The 22,691-nt window shown below is 34.0% G+C and overlaps 1 protein-coding gene across 1 annotated transcript in view; it reads right to left on the bottom strand.

Annotated features, from left to right (window-relative positions):
• Positions 1–22,691, bottom strand: part of LOC118184952 (uncharacterized) — a 721,540-nt gene that overhangs the window by 45,621 nt on the left and 653,228 nt on the right. The window contains exons 9-10 of the mRNA XM_085811107.1: positions 11,096–11,222; positions 4,000–4,089 (exon numbers count right to left, since the gene is read on the bottom strand). Of these exons, the coding sequence (XP_085667233.1) occupies positions 4,000–4,089; positions 11,096–11,222 (217 nt within the window). The remainder of the gene's footprint in view (positions 1–3,999; positions 4,090–11,095; positions 11,223–22,691) is intronic.

Genomic DNA, 22,691 nt, shown 5'->3' with positions numbered 1-22,691 from the left:
GCATATATTTAGAATAGCATATATGGAGATAATTTTTTTTTCCCTCTCCTCGTACAGTGTTGCCATTACTCGCCTTTAAATCACCGAGTTTGTAAACCAAATTTCGTTATTGTTTTACAAAATATGAAATAGATCATAAAACAAATTAGGAATTTGGGCGTCCTGATGACCATGTTCGGGTGGAGGATGACGTTATTCAAAATTGGATGGCTCTAGGTACCGTCGTTTTTTTACAATGCTAGAAACATACCTATATTCACGCAGATTCTTCATTATTTAATTTCTTGTAATATAATACAGGGCGGTAATATTTGGTGGCTACAATTTGAAAAGTAAAATGGACATTTATAGTGAAACAAAGCAAAATATCGTTTCGAAACTAATAGCCCATATGGGTTATCGTCCCTTTGGGTTAAAAAGGTACATTTTGCGCTAAGTGGAAATATTCGAAGCCTTCTTAAACATAAACTGTCATATTTCGTTCATTTGCACTTTTTAGCTGAGGCTGATGGTTCGGTAAAACCATCGAAACTAATCCTGTGAAAATTTGAAAATATAACGCCGATTTTTGTTGTTTGACTTCTAAATTAATAAACTATCATTTCAGTGAAAGTAATTTTGCATATTCATACTACAATACTCTTATGTTAAAGAATATACATATCCATGAGATACTCGCATTTCCTTGCGACAAGCCAGCTGAATACTCAGAGAAATATATTCAGTAATTTCAGTTAGGAATAAGGCTTTAACTAATAGCGCGGTGGCTCGGTGACTAACCAATTAACTATGCGAACGAAACCGGATTCTATGCAATTGTAAATAGTGTGGTTACTAATATCAAGGCTTCGTATTTCTCCTTCAGTCTCTCTTAAACTGGAACCAAAGTATGGCTCCAAAAGCGACAGCACTCCTATGACAGACATTCTGAATTAAGCATTTGTATCTGGTACTGTTAACCTGGTATAATCTGAAAAGCAGTGTTTATCATTTGTCTAAAAAGAAACGAAAATTATGCGCAGAAACGGATCCGGAATAAGCGAACGAATGCGGAACGAAACGGATCCGAAACATTATATGCAGATCGATCCGTAAAGACTTATTTAACTATATGAATTATTAGATATTCCTGCATTTGGCATGAAAAGGAATGCAAGAACAAAAAGCGCAAACACGGTATTCAAGCCGTAGAGGAAAACTTTATGTTCAAATAATCAAATGTCTCCAGCTTCGTAACATAAAACATCAAGGTAATAACTACATTGGATGGCTGTTAGCATATAGCCATATCTTGACAGGTGACATTATGAAATGTCCATAACCATTTCCGCCGCCATTTGATGGAGATTTTATCTCTCGGCTTTCTTGTCTGAGACTCTCTCTGATCCGAAATTATCGACCTAGTATTGCCACTGGTATGAAGAATGAGGATACGGTTTCGGCGATGACATTACACAAGCTAGTCACGGCTCTTTGCATGATGTCCTATAAAGAATTTTATATTTATGAAATCTTCCTTTCTATGGAGCACAAATAGCATTCCATATAACGTTCAGTACGCGAAGTAGTTTCAGAATATTGAGTGTTATTGCATAAAAAGCTATTTATTTTTATTCACATGCCACCTTGCATATATAGCCAAGGCCATAAGCAGCAAGCAGCACAGTTAAGAAGTGCTTTGGAATGTCAAGAGTTGGTTTTATGCACCTGGCAAGGAAGCTTTCCAGAAAAAAATGCACGAATATTTCTATAAAGGTCTTGAATGTTCTGTTCGGAAACATTTCTGCTTTAGAGTTACACAATAGCCAGATTTATCGTGTTCGATTACGTTTTGGAGAAGTATAGACATTTACCGCGTGGCCCGTAAAGGCAAACTTATGGATACTAAAACGAAATGGGCAAATAAATAACGCTTAACCTGTCTAGTTTTCATTTTCTTTCCTTCATTCATATATTCATATACGTTTTCATATATTTTTGCCTTATTTCGTGATTTCAAGTTCAACGACACATTTATATGACAATGAAAATGGTGCTTTCGGAATGCTACTCGAGGTTTTGCCCAATGAAACGATTATACCATTGAAATTTTACAATAACAATTTGATCATATTTTAAGCTGTTACATACACATTCGATACCTCTTTAATATGAACGGTATCTAATTTCTGTAAATGTGACAGTAAAATACCATGTTGGTAAGTAAATACAAGGATTGGTCAAAAAGCAGTGGCAAGCTATCAGCAATTCTGAAAAGACTTTTAACACAAACATTTACAATCCCTCAATGCAATCACTTTTAAACCACCTTCTGTCAAATTGCTTGAAGGTAACCTACACCATCAGTAAAATGGCTGATGGCGTACGTGGCTGAATCAAGATCAGCAAAATGGCTGATGTTGAAAAATCCACACTTTTGTTGACGCTCCGCAGGCAAATGCCCTAAAGCACAGATAACACGCTTTCCACTCTTGCAAACGGATCTTTTGCAATGGTTCATTCATTTTGATGAAAAGGTAATAGATGGATTCATATCTTACCAGTAATATGGTGGGTGTCCTAGAAACTCCCATTGCCATCGTCGCAGGAAATCAGTGACAGGGATCGCATTATGACATTGCAGATTATCATAGAGGAAGATCTGAATTACCGACAGCTACTATAGCTTTTACCCAGGTTCGGAACACGGATGATGTCTCAAATGATGAATCTGATCATCCTACATAACAATACATCATAATGCAAGCGCTGTCATTTATCTTCTGCGACGGTGGCGATGAGAGGAACCGGTATGTCTGTCATAGTTATCCTATATAAATTTATATGACTTATTTAAAAATTTAAAGAGGGACTTATCAAGATATTACAGTAAAGAGGACGTTATCTGTACTTAGAAGTAACTATAAAGCCTCCACAGAAGTCAGCGTGTTGATAGTGTATTATACTTTGCAGAATCTGGCGGAGAGTCCCGGTGGCGCAAAGGCTAGCACGTCGCGTAGCAGTAGCACAGGTCTGGGGATGGATTCCTGGTGTGGGGAAGGTTGACTCATCCTTTCATCCCTTGAGAAGGTCGATGAAAGGAGTACCAAGTTCGCTTGGGGACTAATACCGGTGACCACTTGTTCAGAGCATATGGCCACGCACTCCGGGCCCACAGTCAGGAAAGCAGATATCAAGGTACTGCAGGCCATAGCTCACTACGGCTGTTGGGTCACCGAGTTTATTTTAGTAATCTGGCAGAAGTTGGCAAACACAACGAACGATTATATTGGGAAGTGTAGGTGTTTGTGTACTGCTATACTTTGCATCCAATCCTTGCAAACAAACATTACATGAAATATGATGAAATTGAAAAGTCAGGTCACATAACCAGGATTATAATTTTCTATAGAGATTAAAATACTCTACTTAAACCTTTGTGATGAAACTGTTTTGCTAATTCAGATAGAAATTTAAAAAATTATTCATATAATTTTCAAGGTGAAAGCCATATTTTTTTAGCATAATATCTTTGATCATCATATCAGAAGGCAAAGAAATATAATACTACTTGTGTTTTACCTACATAAAAACATAGATTTTTTAAGGAAGGATTGTTAATGTATTAAATTCCATAATACGAAAATATTAGACACCTTTAAAAATTAATAGTCTCCCTAGTTTCTATGTTGCTACTTATTTCTATTATTATTGCGGCGAGTGTGTGTGTGTGTGATTATGGCAAAGCCTCGAGGGCTATCTGCCTAAGGGGAGGGATGCCTTCGTGGAGGACTTTCTAAGGGAAACTGGCTCGTATACACGTTACACATGGGAAAAACCACGAAAATGCCCATGCAGCCAGCCCGTTCGCGGGATTCGAACCTCGGACCGAACTACCAATGTTCAGCGACTTTACCGCTCGGCCGCTGGTGGGCCCTATTATTGCGGCGAATAAGTATTATATTAGAATCACAGAAAGTGTACATTTTCATTAGAATTGAATGCAAAGTTATTTCTCACCTAAATAATTCTTTCCAATCGGCTGTCTTATGATAAGATTTCGAGCTCCCGTTGGAATTACCACAACCTCGTGATAAGCATTTCGATGACCTAAAAGTTAAAAGTGCATTAATGAATGATTAGTAAATACCAATTTCAAATTAAATTCTTGCTACATATACATATATAGAGTGCATCTACATAATTTTATGACAAATACTTTAAGACAGTCCAGAAAAACCAGCAAACGATAATTCACATTAATTACTATGACATCTCAACCTCTTTTTCCTAAAATACTATCTGTTTACGGACAGAATTTTCTATCTGGTTAAGCGTTTGCTTTGATCTAATGAACATTTGATGCCATGGATTCGATAGTTGAGAAGAGAAGAACAAGGTAGTTTTCTAAGATAGTTTCTCCCTCCTTTCTGTATGCCTTCGTGGTGTAATGGTGGCACACTCGGCGCGTATTCGAGAGGTCCAGGCTCGAGAGTCCCGGCGAGGGTCTTGCTCATCTTTCACGTCTCCAACATCAAAATAGCCTAATAATTCTACATTGGCGCCTGAACTATAATGCGGTGCACGATGATTCTTCACCACCAGGATTTGTTTATTGGATACCCTAATCCTCAGTCGCTTTTTAAAACTGGGAGCATACAAGGTACCAAAAGCGGGTGCAGCCCGATCCACCTAACCAAACAAGTTGGCCTTATAGTCATAACAGACCACGCCAGAGTATATAAAGTATTTTCTTCCTCTTTTCTGCATGCCTTCGTGGTGTAACGGTAGCACACTCGGCGCGTATTCGAGAGGTCCAGGTTCGAGTCCCGGAGAGGGAACTGCTCATCTTTTACGTCTCCAGTATCAAAATAACCTAATGACTCTACAGTCTTACTGTAATGCGGAATGACAACGGAACCATTTTAAATATTGCATAAAGCATGGAGATCCAAGAATTACCATGATAGTTTCTCCTAAGTACGGACGATTTCGTGACGGATTGGAAAACTAAAGATGAAGTGAAGAATGATGGCCGGTCTCAGTCTCGAAATGATGAAAACATCGGAAAAGTTCAACAGCTGCCAGTAAAAAACATTCACTGTCTTTTCGAATGGTAGCTGACGATCTTAATACCAGTAAAGAAAGAAATAACAAACACAGAAAATTTTGTTCTCATTTTGCTCCTCATGCAATAACTGCAGTACAGAAAGAAAATCGGATTATGATTCGATTCGAATTTTCGAATGGCAATGTGCCATCACACATTTCGTTTCGATTCAATCTCGATTCTTTTCAAACAAATTGGAACTAGATATGAAATTTGGTGCTTTTTTTATGAACCTCTGCTTGGTTTAGAGAAAGCTCACATTTTAGATAGAGTCGTAATGACCGATCCAGCTCACTATGACTAAAACCTCCATGACTCTATCTAACTTAAGTCTTTTAACAAAATATGTTTGTTTTTTTACATATTTTTTAAATATGAACAAAAAAATCTAAATAATACCCAGAAATGTGAAGTTTTGGGAATAGAATGTAAACATTAAAAATGATTAAACGAAAGAATTTACATAAAATGTACGCTTTTTACATATTTTTAAATAGAAATCGAAATCTTAAGTTTTTTTGGAATTTAATATAAGTATTAAAAATGAATAATTTGCATGAAAATGTAATGATGTAAAAATCTAAAGTCTTTTGAATGAAAGAATTTACACAAGAATTCAGGATGGTCCCTAAGGATAAAAGATGTAGAGTCATGGCTTTTTTGATACTAGAGACGAGAAAAACGAGCAATGTCCTCGCCGGGACTCGAACTTACAACTGTCGAATACTTGCCGAGTGTGCTACCGTTACAGCACGAAGGCATGCTGAAAGGAGGGAGAAAATACCTTATATAATACCCCTTTTAAAGGGCGACTGGGGATTAGGGGACCCAATCGCTAATTCCTGGTGGTGAAGCATCAACATCCACCACCTTTTAGTTCGGGCGCCACTGCAGCGTCATTAGGCTGTTTTGAAGCAGGAGACGTGAAAAATAAGCAATGCTCTCGCCGGGACTCTAACCTGGACCTCTCGAATACCCGCCGAGTGTGCTACTGTTACACCACAAAGGTATGCAGAAAGGAGGGAGAATATACCTAAGAATTTTACAAATCATGCAAATATTCTACCTTTAACATACTTTTATATTTGAATATATAATTTCCTTTATTGATTTTCTTAATTGCATTATCAGAGCTTGCTTTTTTTTTTTTTTTTTAAGAAAATATACTTTTCTTAATCATCTACTTTTATTTCTACAATACATGTATCTTCATATTTAGTTTTAATTTTGCTCAAAAATATCAACGGATATTTACCAGGACTTTTAATTTCTGAATTTCTTCGTACGATCTAACGCTGATTGATGAAAGGTGAAATTATGTTTACCAATAATATAAATTCTTTTGAATATCATATTAAAATTCCTAACCCTTCCAATTTAATATCTTCATTTTCTTCTTTTTCAATGAATTCAGTCATTGTTTGAAAATTTTCTGATAATTCTTTTTCAGACGCTTCAGACAGCGAAGAAGATTTATATTTTTCATACCAATCATTACAAAAATAGATCAAAGTGTAAATATTTCCTCAATTCTGTTTACTTGTATCAAATTTTAAAAAAACACTATAAAAAATTTTATAGTGTTTGATGTGAAAATTTAGGTGGTGGATGATGATGCTTCACCACCAGGCTTTGGCAATTGGAGTTGTCAAATCATTTTTTAACTTTTACACAACCACAACTGTGTTTTCAGCGATTAGGGAAAAGGAAAAGAAAAAAAGAAACGGCTTATTTTAAAGTGTAATTTTTAAAATTAGAATTATATACAATAAACAAAACTGAAATTTTAACTCCAGCTAAATATTAGTGCATTAGCTCCTTAATTGTTGTTACATTAATTCGCTTTTAGGATATTGCTTTGTCAAATGAGAAATTACTTTTACCCCATTCATACACAGAATTCACATTAATTCATACACAGAATTCACATTAATTCATACACAGAATTCACATTAATTCATACACAGAATTCACATTAATTCATACACAGAATTCACATTAATTCATACACAGAATTCACATTAATTCATACACAGAATTCACATTAATTCATACACAGAATTCACATTAAAATAATAAATAATTAGTAACAGAATCACATGCTTCGAAGTCATTTGCGTCTGAGTAATTGTTCTTGAAGTTCCTTTCATTTGTTAAATGGAAAAAAAAAAAAAAAACTCGATACTTAAAAAGCACTTATGGTTCGATAAATAAAAACCATGAATATTTTTAAAGTAATAGGGAAATCATTTATTTTATTTTAAAGAAAAATTATTAAATCTAGAATGTCAAGTAAATGTAAACAGGCAAACTCTTTTCTATTTTAGGGATTATAAAAGGAGTGAAAAAAAGAGAGATAATTACAGTTGCGGTTACAACTTGAAACGAAATATAATAACCATTTTCCTAAGAAAAATAAACGACTTGCATCGTTAATTTCCTAACAAAAAGATTAAAGATTACAGATAAAATTTTAAAAAGTGAACCACCCCAATGAGGCATTGTTCTCTAAAAGAAAAAGAGTTATCATTTGTCAAGGCGACCAACATTAATGTAATATACAAATAAAGAGATGTACTTTGTAACTGATGCATATATTCAAAATTTTATTCACTACATAAATCAGAAAACATGCTTTCTTAAAAGGAATACAATGTATAATTTTGCTAGTTCTTTTTCAAAGGGCAATAAATCAACCATCATTGATATAGGGCCCCAGTGGTGGCGAACCTTTTTGGGGTTTTTGGGCGAATCTTTTTTTTTTGGGGGGGGGGGGGCGGCGCCCCAAACCTCTTTGTTTAAATCACCATCGGAGAGCGGTTTACTATGTTTTGAGAGGCACAGTGAAATTTGAAAGCTGGCCATTGTTATATGGTTAGCTTTAGAAAGAAAATTGCAAAAATCAATTTTCTGCTAATTATAAATCCTCAGTTTCCCTTCAATAAACACCTTCTGTTCAGCTTCAGCAAGTTCGGCAACAATCTTGTGGTTGGTGTTAAAGTACCGTCTGACACTACATGTGCTACACACAACACTTCCCCGCACAGACTGCATAATGCTTTCCTACTGTGTTCAATAACAATGTGTGTGACTGCCCAGGTCTCTTAAAATGATCTTTCACTATCAATGTTGAATTTTGCCTTTTTTGCTGGAGTCATTTGTGAAGGTTCAAGATCTGGAATATAGAAAAGCACAAAATTAAAAAATGATTTGGTTTATTAGATTACGGCAAAGCACTCGAGGGCTATCTGCCTTAAGGGAGGGATGCCTTCGTGGAGGACTTTTTAAGGAAAACTGGCTCGTATACACGTTACACATGGGGAAAATCACGAAAACACCCATGCAGCCAGCCCGTTCGCGGGATTCGAACCTCGGACCGAACTACCAGTGTTCAGCGACGTTACCGCTCGGCCACTGGTGGGCAATTTAAAAATATAAGCATTAAAAATATAAATTGATCATATACTAAAAAGAGGTAACTTTATTAGCCAATAGTAAGGAAATGGATTTTCACGAATCTACAGTCTATGGCTGCAGATTCAAATATGAACAGAGGACAGCAATAACCGTTAACCCGAGAATCTCTCTGCTAAACTTCTAACTTTAAATTTCATATGCTACTTTTCGGCTTTATTGGGCTTATTTTGGCTGAGCGCATGTGAATACGCTTGGTTTTTCTACTAAGCTTTCGTGTTTTGCTATATTATCAAATTGCATGTTTTTACATTATATTTGTATATTTTGTTTAAGATATTAAATTAGAATTATTCATAAGTTACCTCAAAATGCTTAGATCTGAAAACTGGAGTCTATTTAGCAAAGGAAGTATTTAAACTCACCAGCAGTCTGCAATAAATTTGAATTCGTTTAGAAAACATTAGCTGCTTCAACTTTGGCGTATTCTTTGCCATGTAACAAGTAATATGATTGGCCCAAACAATTGAAACGTCATAAATTGAGTCAATAAATACAGATGGAGGTCAAAATAATAGGAACACCTGTGAAATAAGGGAAAATCTTTATTAATAGGGGGTTGGACCCCCCTTTGACTGTAGTACAGATTGAATGCGACGTGGGATAGATGCATAAAGGTCATGGACAATATTTAAAGGAATATTAAGCCATTCCTCCTGCAGAGCGGTCTCTAATTCCGAAAGTCCGGATGGACGTGGAAATCGGGAACGAAGTTTGGACTCCAAAATATGCCCATAAATGTTCAATAATATTTAAATCCGGAGACTGAGAGGGCCAAGTGAGATGTTCAATTGCATCGTCATGCTCTTCGAACTATTCTTCAATACACCTAGCAGTGTAGATAGGGGCGTTGTCGTCTTGAAAAAGCTGTAGCTCCCCAGTGAATACAGTCTGGACAAAAGGATGGACATGCTCCCCTAGAATGCATAGATAGTGATTGGATGAGATCTTCCCATGCAGAATAACAAGTGGCCCAAGACCGCGCCAAGATATCGCACCCGATACCATAATGGCGCCACCCCTATTCTTCACAGTCGACAAGAAGGCAGTAGGGATGAAACACTTCTTTGGGCATTCTTCAGACATAAACTCGTCCGGTCGTCTGAAATAGGGTGAAAGACGATTCATCTGATCAGATTATCTCTTGCCACTGCTGTGGGCCTTTGCGATCTCTGCACCATTGGATCTCTGCACCAGAGATTATCGAAGGGTTCGATTTTCTAAGGGCTAAAATCGAAGCTTCAAGGTTATTTCAAGCCATCCGGCTCGCCTCGTAATTACACGAACATAGCTGAAGCAGATGATTTGAGACGCCTAATTTTCTTCCTCCACTTCATTTTTATTTAGCGTGTTTCGCTTTAGGAAAAGCGCGCATTGAAGAAAGACTTCTACTGTCCGAGATGTGGCGGCGAAAATAAGTGCTATGCGATGATGACGACAGCCGTTAGGATCGCAAGTGCGGATGGTTGGCAACGGCCTTGAAGTGTTTATTTTAAAGTAACAGATTATACCAGTGAAGTAATGTAAAGTAAAAGATCTGAAGTACAGTCACCTCTCATTTACACAGGCCCTGTCTGTTAAAAAAACCTAAATTTGATTATTGTCAATAGAAAAATTACTATTACATACAAGCTTATTACTGCCGATGTGCCATTACTATCACAGACCATCACCATAATACACAGCTGTCAATGAAAAATGCACAAAAAGAGAAATGAGTGTGACAGTGATAGCAGATGATGTCAAAGTAGTATTTAGGAATTATTTTTCTTTATAATGGTATGTAATTTAACTCTTTGCAATCCAAAATATAGGAAAAATGTACATAAAAAAAACAGCTTAAATAACTAACTTTTCTTAAGCGAGTTTGAACTCAATTATATTGTTCAAATTCTCTGGTGAATATTGTTCTGTAATACTATTTTTAATTTTAACGACTTCATTTCTAATGATGTTTATTCTTTCATTATTTAAAATGTGCTCTCTGTATTTTGATTTAGTTTAATTAACTAAGTGAACTTATGCCATATATTAAATTGCTTGAAAGTACAGATAAATTAATACCGTCAATTTATAATATAATTCTGTTTATTTATAACATGGGTTATTCCTTTTTCGTGTAATCTTGAACTGTCTTCAGAGTAATCGCAATATTGAATTAACCATTGACATCGATCGCCCTTTGCATAGTCCCCACTAAATCCAGAAATCATATGATTTTGATTGTTTTCAACTTCAACTGCGTATAATTTAGTATTCCGTGCAAGGAAGTCATGTGGTGTTGTACACATCAGATTTTTTTTTATATTTCCATAAAACACCTAATTTTTGTTGCATTAACTTGATCTAATAATTAATAGAGAACATTTCTTTAGTTAAAATACTACATAATATTTATCTCTTAACAACAATTCGAGAAACTAAAAACGTAGGGAATCGCTTATTGATCACAAACCCTCGAAGAAAATAATTGAAACTGGCTTTCTAATGCAGTCTCTTAAACTAGCGAATAAAAAAAAAATCGGGACTTACCGCTGTCAGGAGAGAGTTGACCCTGATAAACGTCCTTGTAATGCACACAGCTTGCGTTCTGGCCGCCACACACGCCGCACATGTCCAGTTTCACCTCTGACCCCAGACGTTCGTCGCAGCCGACTTTCTGAGTCGCACAGAAAAGAAACAAAACAAAATGCATATAATTACAAGACCAAAAACACCTGCGCGGCCATTTTTAGCCACATCAGTGAGCGCAAATATGAAGACACAAGTCAATCAATCAATCTGTCTTAAACACTTCACAATCAAATAGAATGAAGATGCTAGAAAATACATATAATTTATTTATAAAATTATCTCAGTTTTTACTCTCGTCTGATTACCATTTTAAAGCATTTTGTTTGGAAAGTATCGACTTTTTGAAGGTTCTTCGGTTAAAATAAATAAGTACTTCAAAATCTTATTCAAGCTAACTTAAATAATTTTATTTAAGAAAAAAATTTAATATATAAATAAATAAAAATCTGAAAGGCTTCAGATTTTAAATTACGTTCATAAGGGTGTTTTTTTAACGTTTTGCGTGCTGCCTTTATTTATTAAATATCATGTTCTTCGCACTTAAACCATGACATTCAGTTCAAGAGAAATATCGCAAAATAATTTTAAATTGAGCATATCTTTAGAATTTCCGATACCCAATCTCGCACACTGGAGATTTTTTTTTTTTTGGGGGGGGGGTACAGTATTGCCATTGCTCGTTGAGTTTGTTACACAAAAATTCGTTAAAGTTTTACAAAATACGAAATTGATAATAAAACAAATTCCAAATTCGGGCTTCCAGATGCCCATATTCAGTGGAAGATTACGTTATTCAAAATTTGATGGCTCTAGGTACAGTTGTTTTATCACATTGCTAGAAACATACATACATTTATGCACATTCTTCATTATTTAATTTCTTTAAACATAACGCACGGCTCTAATATTTGGTGGCAACAATGTGACCAACAAAATGAACCGACATTTATAGTGAACCAACGCAAAATGCCAAAACGAAATTAATAGCCCTTCTGGGCTAACGCCCTTTGGTCTAAAAATTGATAAAGCAAATGCTACAAGTACTAAGTACAAGAAAGTTGCCTACTAATGTTGATGAGGCTAATAATGATGAAGTTCGAAGGCAAGATTGTATAAAAGAAATTATCCCAATAATATTGAACATTTAAAACACGAAAAGCCTGCATACAATAACAGAAATAATATTTTTGTTTCATCCGTGAAATGCGTCTCTTGTTATGAGATTAAAACACAAGAGATTGGCTTAAATAAATAACTTATTAAAAATGCCACTTTTATCTGAGTCTTCACTCTACACACAAGGAAGAGTTTAATGAAAATGATAAAATCAAAAATCGACTCGAACGTTTCTTAATTTGAGCGAAACAGAATACGAATAGTTACAGAATCCGAGAAATTTAAAATGCGGCGAGTCTTTAAAGAACAATAGAAAAATAATGGAAATTATTATTTGGATTAAAATTAATCCGTTAATTGACATATTCATTAAATCAAACATTTTCTTAAAAATAAGCTCCTTTTAAATTATAAAGGCATAACTAGGGATATTTAAAAAGAATTGTTACCAATTAGGCATTTTCTTTTCTTTATTTATGGAATATGGCAGTTATGAGCTATTTTTTATGTCATTGTACAAAGTATTCTATATTGAGTTTCCGTGTTCTATATTACTTCGGTATTTAAGCACAAACTGGCGAAACAATGATCAACAAAAGAAAAAAAAAAACCCTACAAAGTCATTACTAATATAATACCTTCCAAATAACGGAAATAATTCCAATTTAAAACGCACAAAGAGAAATAAATTTAAAACCTCCGACTATTTAACACAGTATAAGGTATTTTTCCCACTTTCCTAGCGTGCCTTCGTGGTGTAGTGGTTCTGCACGCTGGGGCGGTATTCCAGAAGTCCGTGGTTCGATTCCCGGCGAAGGCGTTGCTATTTTTCATCTTTCCTGCTACCAAAAATATACCTAATGTCTCTACAGTCGCGCTGGAACTAAAAGGGTATTGGATGAGGATTCTCCACACCCAGGATTTGGCGATTGGGTCCCCTAAAAACCCCACTCGCCCTTTTTCCCTTTAAAAAGGGGAGTATACAGGATATTTCTCCCACTTTCCTAGCGTGCCTTCGTGGTGTAGTGGTTCTGCACGCTGGGCCGGTATTCCAGAGGTCTGTGGTTCGATTCCCGGCGAAGGCGGTTGCTATTTTTCATCTTTCCTGCTAACAAAAATATACCTAATGTCTCTACAACAGTTTAAAATATAAACTTAAAAATTTGTTTGAATTTTACCCAGCTCATCAAACGAATCATAAAGCTCAATACCTGCCACTCTCATTTTAATTTAAACAATACAGTGTTCTTATATAATTTCTGTGTGGTTTTTTTGCTCCATGTCTTGCCTGTTTAGGTACAATTATAACTTATACATCGTACATATATAAGATAAAATATATGCAAATCAATTTTATACTTTAATTTAGTAATAGTCTCTTAATTTCTCATTTTTAATTCGGGTATTTCGTCTCTCTATTTTAAAATTATAATAACATTTTTGGACCGCGCCATTTCTAGATTAATCTATGCCACAAAGCTTGCGTAGTTATTTCGGAACCTTAAAGAAACTGAAACTTTTCTAACCTAAACCAGACCTTTCTCATAATAGACAGCCATATTGGATAAATGCGTACTTTGCTGCTCTCTTCCTATCACAGTAGTATTAAAAAATGTAAATAGTCTGGAAATAGGCACGATTAGAGAACCAATTAAAATTTAGCCGCAAATGTGAATTTAATTAAAAATGGAATTTAATTTGCCTCGACTGCAAAGTTTCCTGTTCATTATGGATTAGTATTCTACGCAATCAAAATTCTTGATAAAATAATGACGTAATTAGCTCGCCAGAGGTATTTATACCAGAATAGGTGCGATTCTAGAGACAAGCTATGATTGGTTAATATTAGTTTTAATTACCCTTTTCACGTACCGTAACATAACATAAGAAATAAGGTCTTTCAGGTACTTAAAAATTTGAATAAATATTTGAGAAATTTTCAAAATTTGATGTGAGAAATCAAAAATGCTTAGTTTATAAGGTATTTCTTCTGCCTTCTTGGTGTGGTGGTCTGCACTATGGGCGCGTATTCCAGAGGTCCGAAGTTCGATTCTCGGCGAAGGCGGTCGCATATTTTTCATCTTACCTGCTTCCAAAAAAAAAAAAAAAAAAAAAAAAAAAAAAACCCTAATGTCTCTACAAGTTTTACAAAAGAAATTTAAAAATCATATATAGTGATATACATTCTGAATTTTGTATACATATTTTAATTTTAAAAAATTATGAGTATTCATAGCTTTCATACACAAGATTAGAACATGCACTTATGTAAGCTAAATTTTCCATTAAATAATGATAATAGTCGAAAATTAATTTATTAAAAATATTTCTTGAAAAATTTTAAAATCCTGAAAATTTGAATGTGTTAAAACAGCTGATCATATACATATATATATACCTTGCTTGATATATATATATATATATATATATATATATCAAGCAAGGTAGTAATTATAATTTTGAAAAATCAATTTGGTCTAGAAAACATTTTGCGCAATATGCTGCAAAATAAGTAAAATATAAAAATTGTAGTAAGCTCGCCTAAAAGTTACCAGGAGCTGTTGCTCCAAAAAGTTCAACACGTTTTAAAAAATTAATACATATGAAAATCAAACCATTAAACATGTAAAACATTAAAAAGACAGAATCAGATAAAAAAGTAAGCGGAAAATGGTAAATTAGCCCAACTCGACTTCCAAACTGGCTTTTCAAGGGAAATTTAATTTGTTTGAACGTCGAATCAAGCTAACCCCATTACGCGTTTCACCGAAACAGACAATTGAAACTTTTTCGCTACAAAAATTTTTTAATTTAGACAAAGTGTTTTGGAAAATTTTAATAGTCTCAATTCTCTGTTCCAATTTCCCGACGCGTCCGCACAAAATGACACATTCAGGTGTTAAAATATGTTAAACTATACCGAACATCTTAAATCTAGACTAAAATCAAAATCAAAATCAAAATCAAAATAAAAATAAAAACAAGATGTTTCGGTACCTTTCGGTACAAATTCCTGTACCTTAATCATTACAGGTGACTGGAACGACTATAACTTATTTTTATATATGCTAATTCTAATTCCAGGTCTCATATGCAAAGAATAAAGTAAATTTTAAAGTTAAATAATATGGATTAGCTCACATGTGTAAGAGAAAAATTCATTTTTCATAATTCTGCCGAAAATTCTAATGTATTTTATTTATGGATTAAATCTAAGTAGAAATCATTAGCATAACTGCAGAATTATAATAATTTCCACGAACATTAAATATAAATGAAAACAAGCAATGCATGAAAAACTTTTTATTGCGAAATATATGTATACATACATATATAAATGGACAATATGACACTAAAAATATGGCAATAAAATGACATTAAAAATCTAAAAATAAAAAAAAAATCTCCTTAAAAGTACTATAAGTTGAAAACGATACGACTTCGCCAGACAATTCAGTAAAGTACACGATTTTTATTTCTTGCTGACATCCTGCAAATTCTACCAAACAATTTGCTCACTTGTTTTATAAAAAAATCAAAGCTATAATATGAATTTCTTTTTTACCTCTGTTCTGCCTATTTGAATTAAAAATGCATGCAAAATTGAATTAAAATCGATAGTGTTGTGTAAATTCTACAAAAATAAAAATAATTTTAAGAAGTTTTTATAAAAAGTAGCATCCATGCAAATAGCTTTTATCGTGTTAGCAGTATGTAATAAATAAAACTACGTTACAACATTACACTCTAAAGCAAATGTACAGATACCTTAAAAAAAAAAAGAAAATTAAAACTACTTATTACATCCTTCAATTATTTACACATAAATCTAACCATAAGACTATAATTTATAATGCTTAAGACATTTCTATTAAGAAATAACTGTATATACGTATGTTAGCGAACTTACTTTCGGCAAAGCAGGTGCATCCATTGTTACGACTGTCCTCGCTTGAAATGGCGAGCTTCAGAAAACATGTTCTTTCAACTCACTCCCTTCTCCTTTGTCATAATTGCAGGTGGCGAAACATATTCTGTTACCAAGACAGTAAACCTGCGTTGTTTAACGCGAAATGGAGCAAAAGCTGCTGTCACTCTGCAAACCCCACTCTGAGGGATTTAGAGTTATTAGTACTTGTGCTTATTTAAATAAGCACAAGTAACGTGTCAAGCTGTTTGGGGCCGCAAAATGTTGGTCGAAATAAAAATGAAGATTTAATCTGCTACGACTGCCTTCCTATGCAATCAAAATTCTTGCTCTTCATTATGGATCTACAATGTACGTTTCTACACCAACAGTGTAGCTAAGCATTTTTCATTACAGGCACACACACACACAAAGGCTTTAGTATATTATTTACAGATGAACAAAACGCTACGTTACGAAGCACAAAACTACTGAGCTCAAAGTCAACCTTAATTAGTCTTTATCTTTCGACACCAAAAGGTACTCAAAGTCCGGTTAAACCGACCGTAAACTTTCCTTCTTTCAGTGATTTACTCGAGACGAAGAAGAAAGAAATTATTAGCGGAAGGCAATATTTCGTTTAGCTCTTCGCGAACGTAGTTCAATACTCTCTATATTTTCCTAACTTGCGCTTGACGGCACAGCTAAGATATTTACATATTCTGGCAGGATAAAACTCCCCTTTTCCTTTAAGGTATTGAGCGATGATTTAAACATTAAACATGAGATGAGACGAATTCTAAATCTTCTCGAATCTGAATCTTAGATGATTCTCGAACCATCCATATAAAAATAATAATAAGAAAAAACATTTACTCAATATTTAATGTTTAGAATTAGAGCAAAATATGAATTATTCCCTTAATGATAAACTAAGACTACTCTCAGTTTATAAAAATATAGGTATTAAAATCTGCGCGCCTCTGTTTGCGGCCTCCTCTGGAACGGCGGAGAGTTGCGTTTCCAGAGAGGTACTTCAGGATTCCAACAATTCCTGGGAAGTCATTTCGGCCCTTCTCATCTTCGTAGAATTTAATCAGCGGAGATATTCATTAAAACCTCTGAAAACGCCTGTTTTCGTACTTTTTCCCAAGTGGCAACAATCTCGCGAGCTGGAGGTAAAAGTGGCAACACTGTACGAAACGAAAATTATTTTTAACTCCAGCGCTCGAGACTGTGTATCGGAAATTCAAAAGACATACTCTTTTTTAATTATTTTGTGGTATTGTTATTGAATTGAATTTTACGGTTTAATTGCTAAGAACTTGATATTTAATAAATAAAGGTAACACACAAAACGTTAAAAAAAGCCCCTTTGGGCGTAATATAAAATCTGAAAGCTTTGAGATTTTTTTTTATTTCATATTTTGTAAAACTTACAGTTTTTTTCCTATTAACAATCTCTACAATTTAAAAGCGAGCAGTGGCAATACTTTCTAAATAAAGCATTATTTTATTATTAAAATATTATTCAAGTAATATAAGAAATCAATTACATATTTAAAATTGACTTTATTTTAGCTAATTCCAATTTAGTAATAGCCCACCAGCGGCCGAGCGGTAAAGTCGCTGAACACTGGTAGTTCGGTCCGAGGTTTGAATCCCCAGCGAACGGGCTGGCTGCATGGGCGTTTTCGTGGTTTTCCCCGTGTGTAACGTGTATACGAGCCAGTTCCCCATAGAAAGTCCTCCACGAAGGCATTCCTCCCCTTAGATAGCCCAAGTGAGCTTTGCCGTAATCTCAATAAACCAAACCAATTTAGTAATAGAAAAATTTTACCCAAGATACCAAAAGTAGCAGCGAAGAGAAAAGTAAGATTTTTTCAAAACACATTACAAATACATATATTTAGAGTACTTCTTAAAATTGATCATCTCGGACATAACTGACGGCCGAAAATTTCCAGACTAAAAAAAGCGACTGTAAATTACACAAACAATTCTACAGTCCTAAATACAGCAACCAGAAACCTCTTACATAAAGGCAATACGAATTAAAAGTTCACTCGAAAGATAAAGAAAGAAAGATCTGGACGGGGTTATTTATTTAAGGCAAAGCACAGAAGAGCTATCGACCCAAGTAAACTAAAATTTTGATCGAGACACCCCAGGACATATAACTCGAAGGTAAGATACTCCTCCATCATCACTAGAATAGTAATTTTGCCGCAAGGAGGAAACAAAATTCGTAGAATGGCTGGGGGCGGGGCAACTAGTGAAAATTCACAAAACTTTGGAAGCATTAACAATTTCGCAAAACTTTTTATTTATAGGGTTTATATTAACATTTCGAGCATATCGTATTGAAGAGATGAAGCAATAGTACAAATAAGTAGCATATAACTAAATAAAATTAATAAATTTAAAACCAAAATTTGCTGTCCAATTAGGATAGTGGTTAGCGACGCTGACTGCTGTAACGAAAGGCTCGGATTCGAATCCTGGAGAAGGCATGCATGTTTGTAAATGCATGGTATCTCTAAGGCATGGGCGCACTCTAAATACATGGCGAGGAGAAAGTACTCTCGAGAGGTTGGTGGCAGGGGAAGAGGTGGTGGGAGGTTCTCGGACCCGTTCCTTGCGGGCTGCTGTCCATCAAATTTGGGGGCAGAACTGACCAAAGTCGTATTGTCACATGAATGGTGTTCAAGGTTCTTGCCAATAACAGAAGCAATTTTGCATTTCTTGATACGATGAATTTCGCGGGCTTCTTCCGATGTTACTGTCAAACAAGTGTGAAAAATCACAACACAACAACCAATTGCAATTTATATATTTATAAGCCAATGGTGTTTTGGAAACGTATTCAATACCGTTATTTTTGAATGAAGATTTTTCTGCACAGATCTTCTTCATTACGTAGCTCTTTTCGTGACGCCTATACGCACGTATCTACGTATGTATCTCGCATAATTCAAACACGAATAGCCTCAGAACGTCGAAATTTTGTACATCGGACTGCCATAACATCTAATTGTGCAACTCCCTTTTTGGTTGCAATCGGCAGCACCAAAAGTACACACATACACACACACACACACGCATATATATATATAATGCTGTATAATCTTAAATTCATTTAGTGCGAAAACAAGTTACTACTACTTGCGCAATTGCTGCAAAGTTAGTTAATAATAATTTATTTCCTAAACAATAGTGATTAATTGATTATATTATCTCCTAAGTTTAGTTAAAGTAGAATTATTTTAAAAGAGTGAATCCATACTGGTAAGTTATATTTTGAAAGATGTTTAAGTAACTTGAAAGTAAAATGTTAATAATGTTTTAACGGGGACTGGAATTAAATCATCATGAAGAACAAAATTTCAATTGTAAAAGGAAAAATTAAATTAAAAACATGTAATCATTGTCATTGATCGGAAATTAGTTGACTTTTCAATTGGAACAAACCAACTCCCGTTCAATGAACAATAATTAATAAAAATACGTAAATACGAAGGTGTTTCGTCTTTACTCGAGTTATAAGGTAAAGCCAAACCAGCAATTCTAGTCAGGCCAAATATTTCCGCGAATAGAAGGGATTACGAACTAATGCTGATACTCAAAGAACTTATTCTTATGAAGCATTTTAGCCAATTCAATTTGGAGTAAAACGCAATTTCTGTAGAGAAATCCGAAAAAACTCGAGTAACCGTCCCCTACACCCTCATTTTTATGCATTTGAGTTCTATATTATTTGTAAAAATTAAATATTGGAAATTGTCGTTATGAAATAGAATTCAAAGTAAAGTTGAAATAAACATAGAAGATTACAAAATAACATAAATAATGCAAACTTTGTAAAAACAAATCAAAAATAATATAAAAATATAATAAGAACAATGAATGTACATGAAGATATAAAGGCCAGAAAAGGTATTAAGTAACTTACATTCTTTCTAGTGGGGAGTTGGCAAAGTGTTCTCTTCGTGTCTGACTCTCTATATATACATTTTTGCTTGAAAAGTGATTATATTTTTTTATGGTTTATATGCCTTCAATTAATCCGCATGTAATAGTTGTAAAATTATCAACATTTTAAATGTTTCTTGCATTCTGATAAAACAACGGTACCTACAGCTATCGAATTTTGAATAACGTACGTTTCCACCCGAATATGGCCATCTGGAAGCCCGAATATGGAATTTGTTTTATTATCTATTTTATATTTTGCAAAACTTTATCGAATTTTTGATTCATAAACTCAACGATTTCAAAGCAAGCAATGGCAACACTGTACCAAAAAAAAAAAAAAAAAAATAATTTTCTATCTCCAGTGCGCGAGACTGTGTATCGGAAATTCTAAAGATATGCTCATTTCAAAATTATTTTGCGACATTGCTGTTGAACTGCATTTTATGGTTTAAGTGCGAAGAACATGAAATTTAATAAATAAAGGTAACACACAAAACGTTTTAAAAACGCTCCTTTGGGCTCAATGTAAAATCTGAAAGCCTTCAGATTTTAGATGTAATTTATTTTTAGATCTTATTATCATTCTCTTAGACGTAATTTATTTTTAGATCTTATTTTTAGTCCGAAGGGGCTTTGTTTCTGAGGGACTGTTGTTTACGTTTTGCGATTTTGCCTCGATTCACTCTGAATATCCGTTTAATTCTCAAATTGTTGCATCTAAATATTACGGCCCTGTATTACATTTGAAGAAATTAAATAATGGAGAATCAGCTTAAATGTTTGTATATTTCTCGCATTGTGATAAAATAACGGTACCTAGAGCCATCCAATTTTGAATGACGTAATCCTTCTTCGAATATGGGCACCTGGAAGCTCAAATTTGAACTTTGGAATTTGTTTTATTGTCTATTTCACAATTTGTAAACCTTTAACGAATTTTTGGTTAACAAACTGAATGATTTTCAAAGTCAGCAATGGCAACTTTGTAAAGAAAAAAAAAAAAAAAAAAAAAAAAAAAAAAAAAAAACACTGTTATCTCGAGTGCGGGAGGCTGTGTACCGGAATTTCTAAAGATATGCTCATTTTAAAATTATTTTGCAATAGTGCTGTTGAGTTGAATTGTATGGTTTAAGTTCAAATAATATTATATTTAATAAATAAAGGGGGCACAGAAAACGTTAAAAAAACGCCTCTTTAGACGTAATTTAAAATCTGAATTTTTTTTTTTTTTTTTTAAATATTAAAAACTGTTGTGGGCTTCAAGTAAAGTACCACTTCCCGTTGTTTTTTATTCATTATTTTGTTTTTATAGTAATTAGAATTTCAATTTTACTTTTTACTTTTAAAGTTTAAAGGGTATTGTAATTATTTTCCCAATAAAATTTATCTTATTATTCACAAAGATAAAGAAATTAAATTAAAATTAAAATACTATTGCTAAATTAAAATTAAGATACTGTTCTAAAATTAAAATACTACTAAACCGAAACGTCTTCTTAATATGAACATTTTGATTTGGAACCGCAGCTATAAAAAGGTTGCCGATGCCTGCTCTATATTTTAATTTACGATACAAAAAAATATTCCAAAATATACATAGAAGTATAACAAAGGTTATGGATCCAGCTTTAAAATTATGCACAGCCTAAAAATATAATTCCAATAAAAGTTACGAATTCAGTCTTAAAATTATGTACAATTCTCGTTAAAAATATAATTTCCCCAGCTGAAAATGCTCTGAGTTGGATTGACGTCTGAAGTAATGAACCACAGGCATAAACAGCCTTCATTTATTTCCACATACCACTTTACGGCGGAATACTGATTTATTTACACAGAAGTGATGAAGTGCCCGAGGATACATCAATTCCATCGACGCGCTGGCGAGCCATTAACCACGTGATAAATAAACGTGACATGGTAAATAAAACCAGAAGCTGAGATTACTAATAGTGACTAGCTTCGGAAACTTACAGCAGTTGCTGACACCTTCGAAGCTTCTTGTACTGGCCCTTCAAGGACACTGAATAAAGTATGCGAGGAGCGCTGTCTAAAACCAAATGCTTTTTAATTATTTTTATAAAAGGAATTTTATAAAAAAATGGGGGATGCGTATGCTATTTTTTAAGCGATTACTGCAGTTGGTAGCATTATTTAAATCATTTTCCAGAACACTGGTTTCAAACTCATACCTCATGCACGACGTGGAAACAGCTGGCGGGCCAGATATTTTCCCCTTTTCTTTGCAGATTAAAAAAATTAAATGAATTTTAAATTTTGCTCACTAAATATTTATGAAAATATACATAAAACAAACAATAAACATAATTTTTTTAAAAATATATTCCCACTTAGGTCAACAAAGAAAAATTTTATTTTAGTTACTTTTTATTAAAATTTTTTCGTTTCGTATTTATGAGGCTGATGGAGATCTATAATTCCTCATTCTATCCATTTCTTATAATGCTTCATTACTGCAAGGAAGTGAGTTTCGAGCAGTCCAGTTCTTCTATTAATACTCCATCTAATGATTTCCAACGACTGAAGGCGACATAT

The sequence above is a fragment of the Stegodyphus dumicola genome, chromosome 2, assembly GCF_044657685.1.
Source record: "Stegodyphus dumicola isolate Sdum_Otavi_A_Nest chromosome 2, ASM4465768v1".
Taxonomy (NCBI): domain Eukaryota; kingdom Metazoa; phylum Arthropoda; class Arachnida; order Araneae; family Eresidae; genus Stegodyphus; species Stegodyphus dumicola.
Note: the sequence above shows the minus strand (reverse complement) of the source record. Positions and strands in the feature narration are given on the sequence as shown.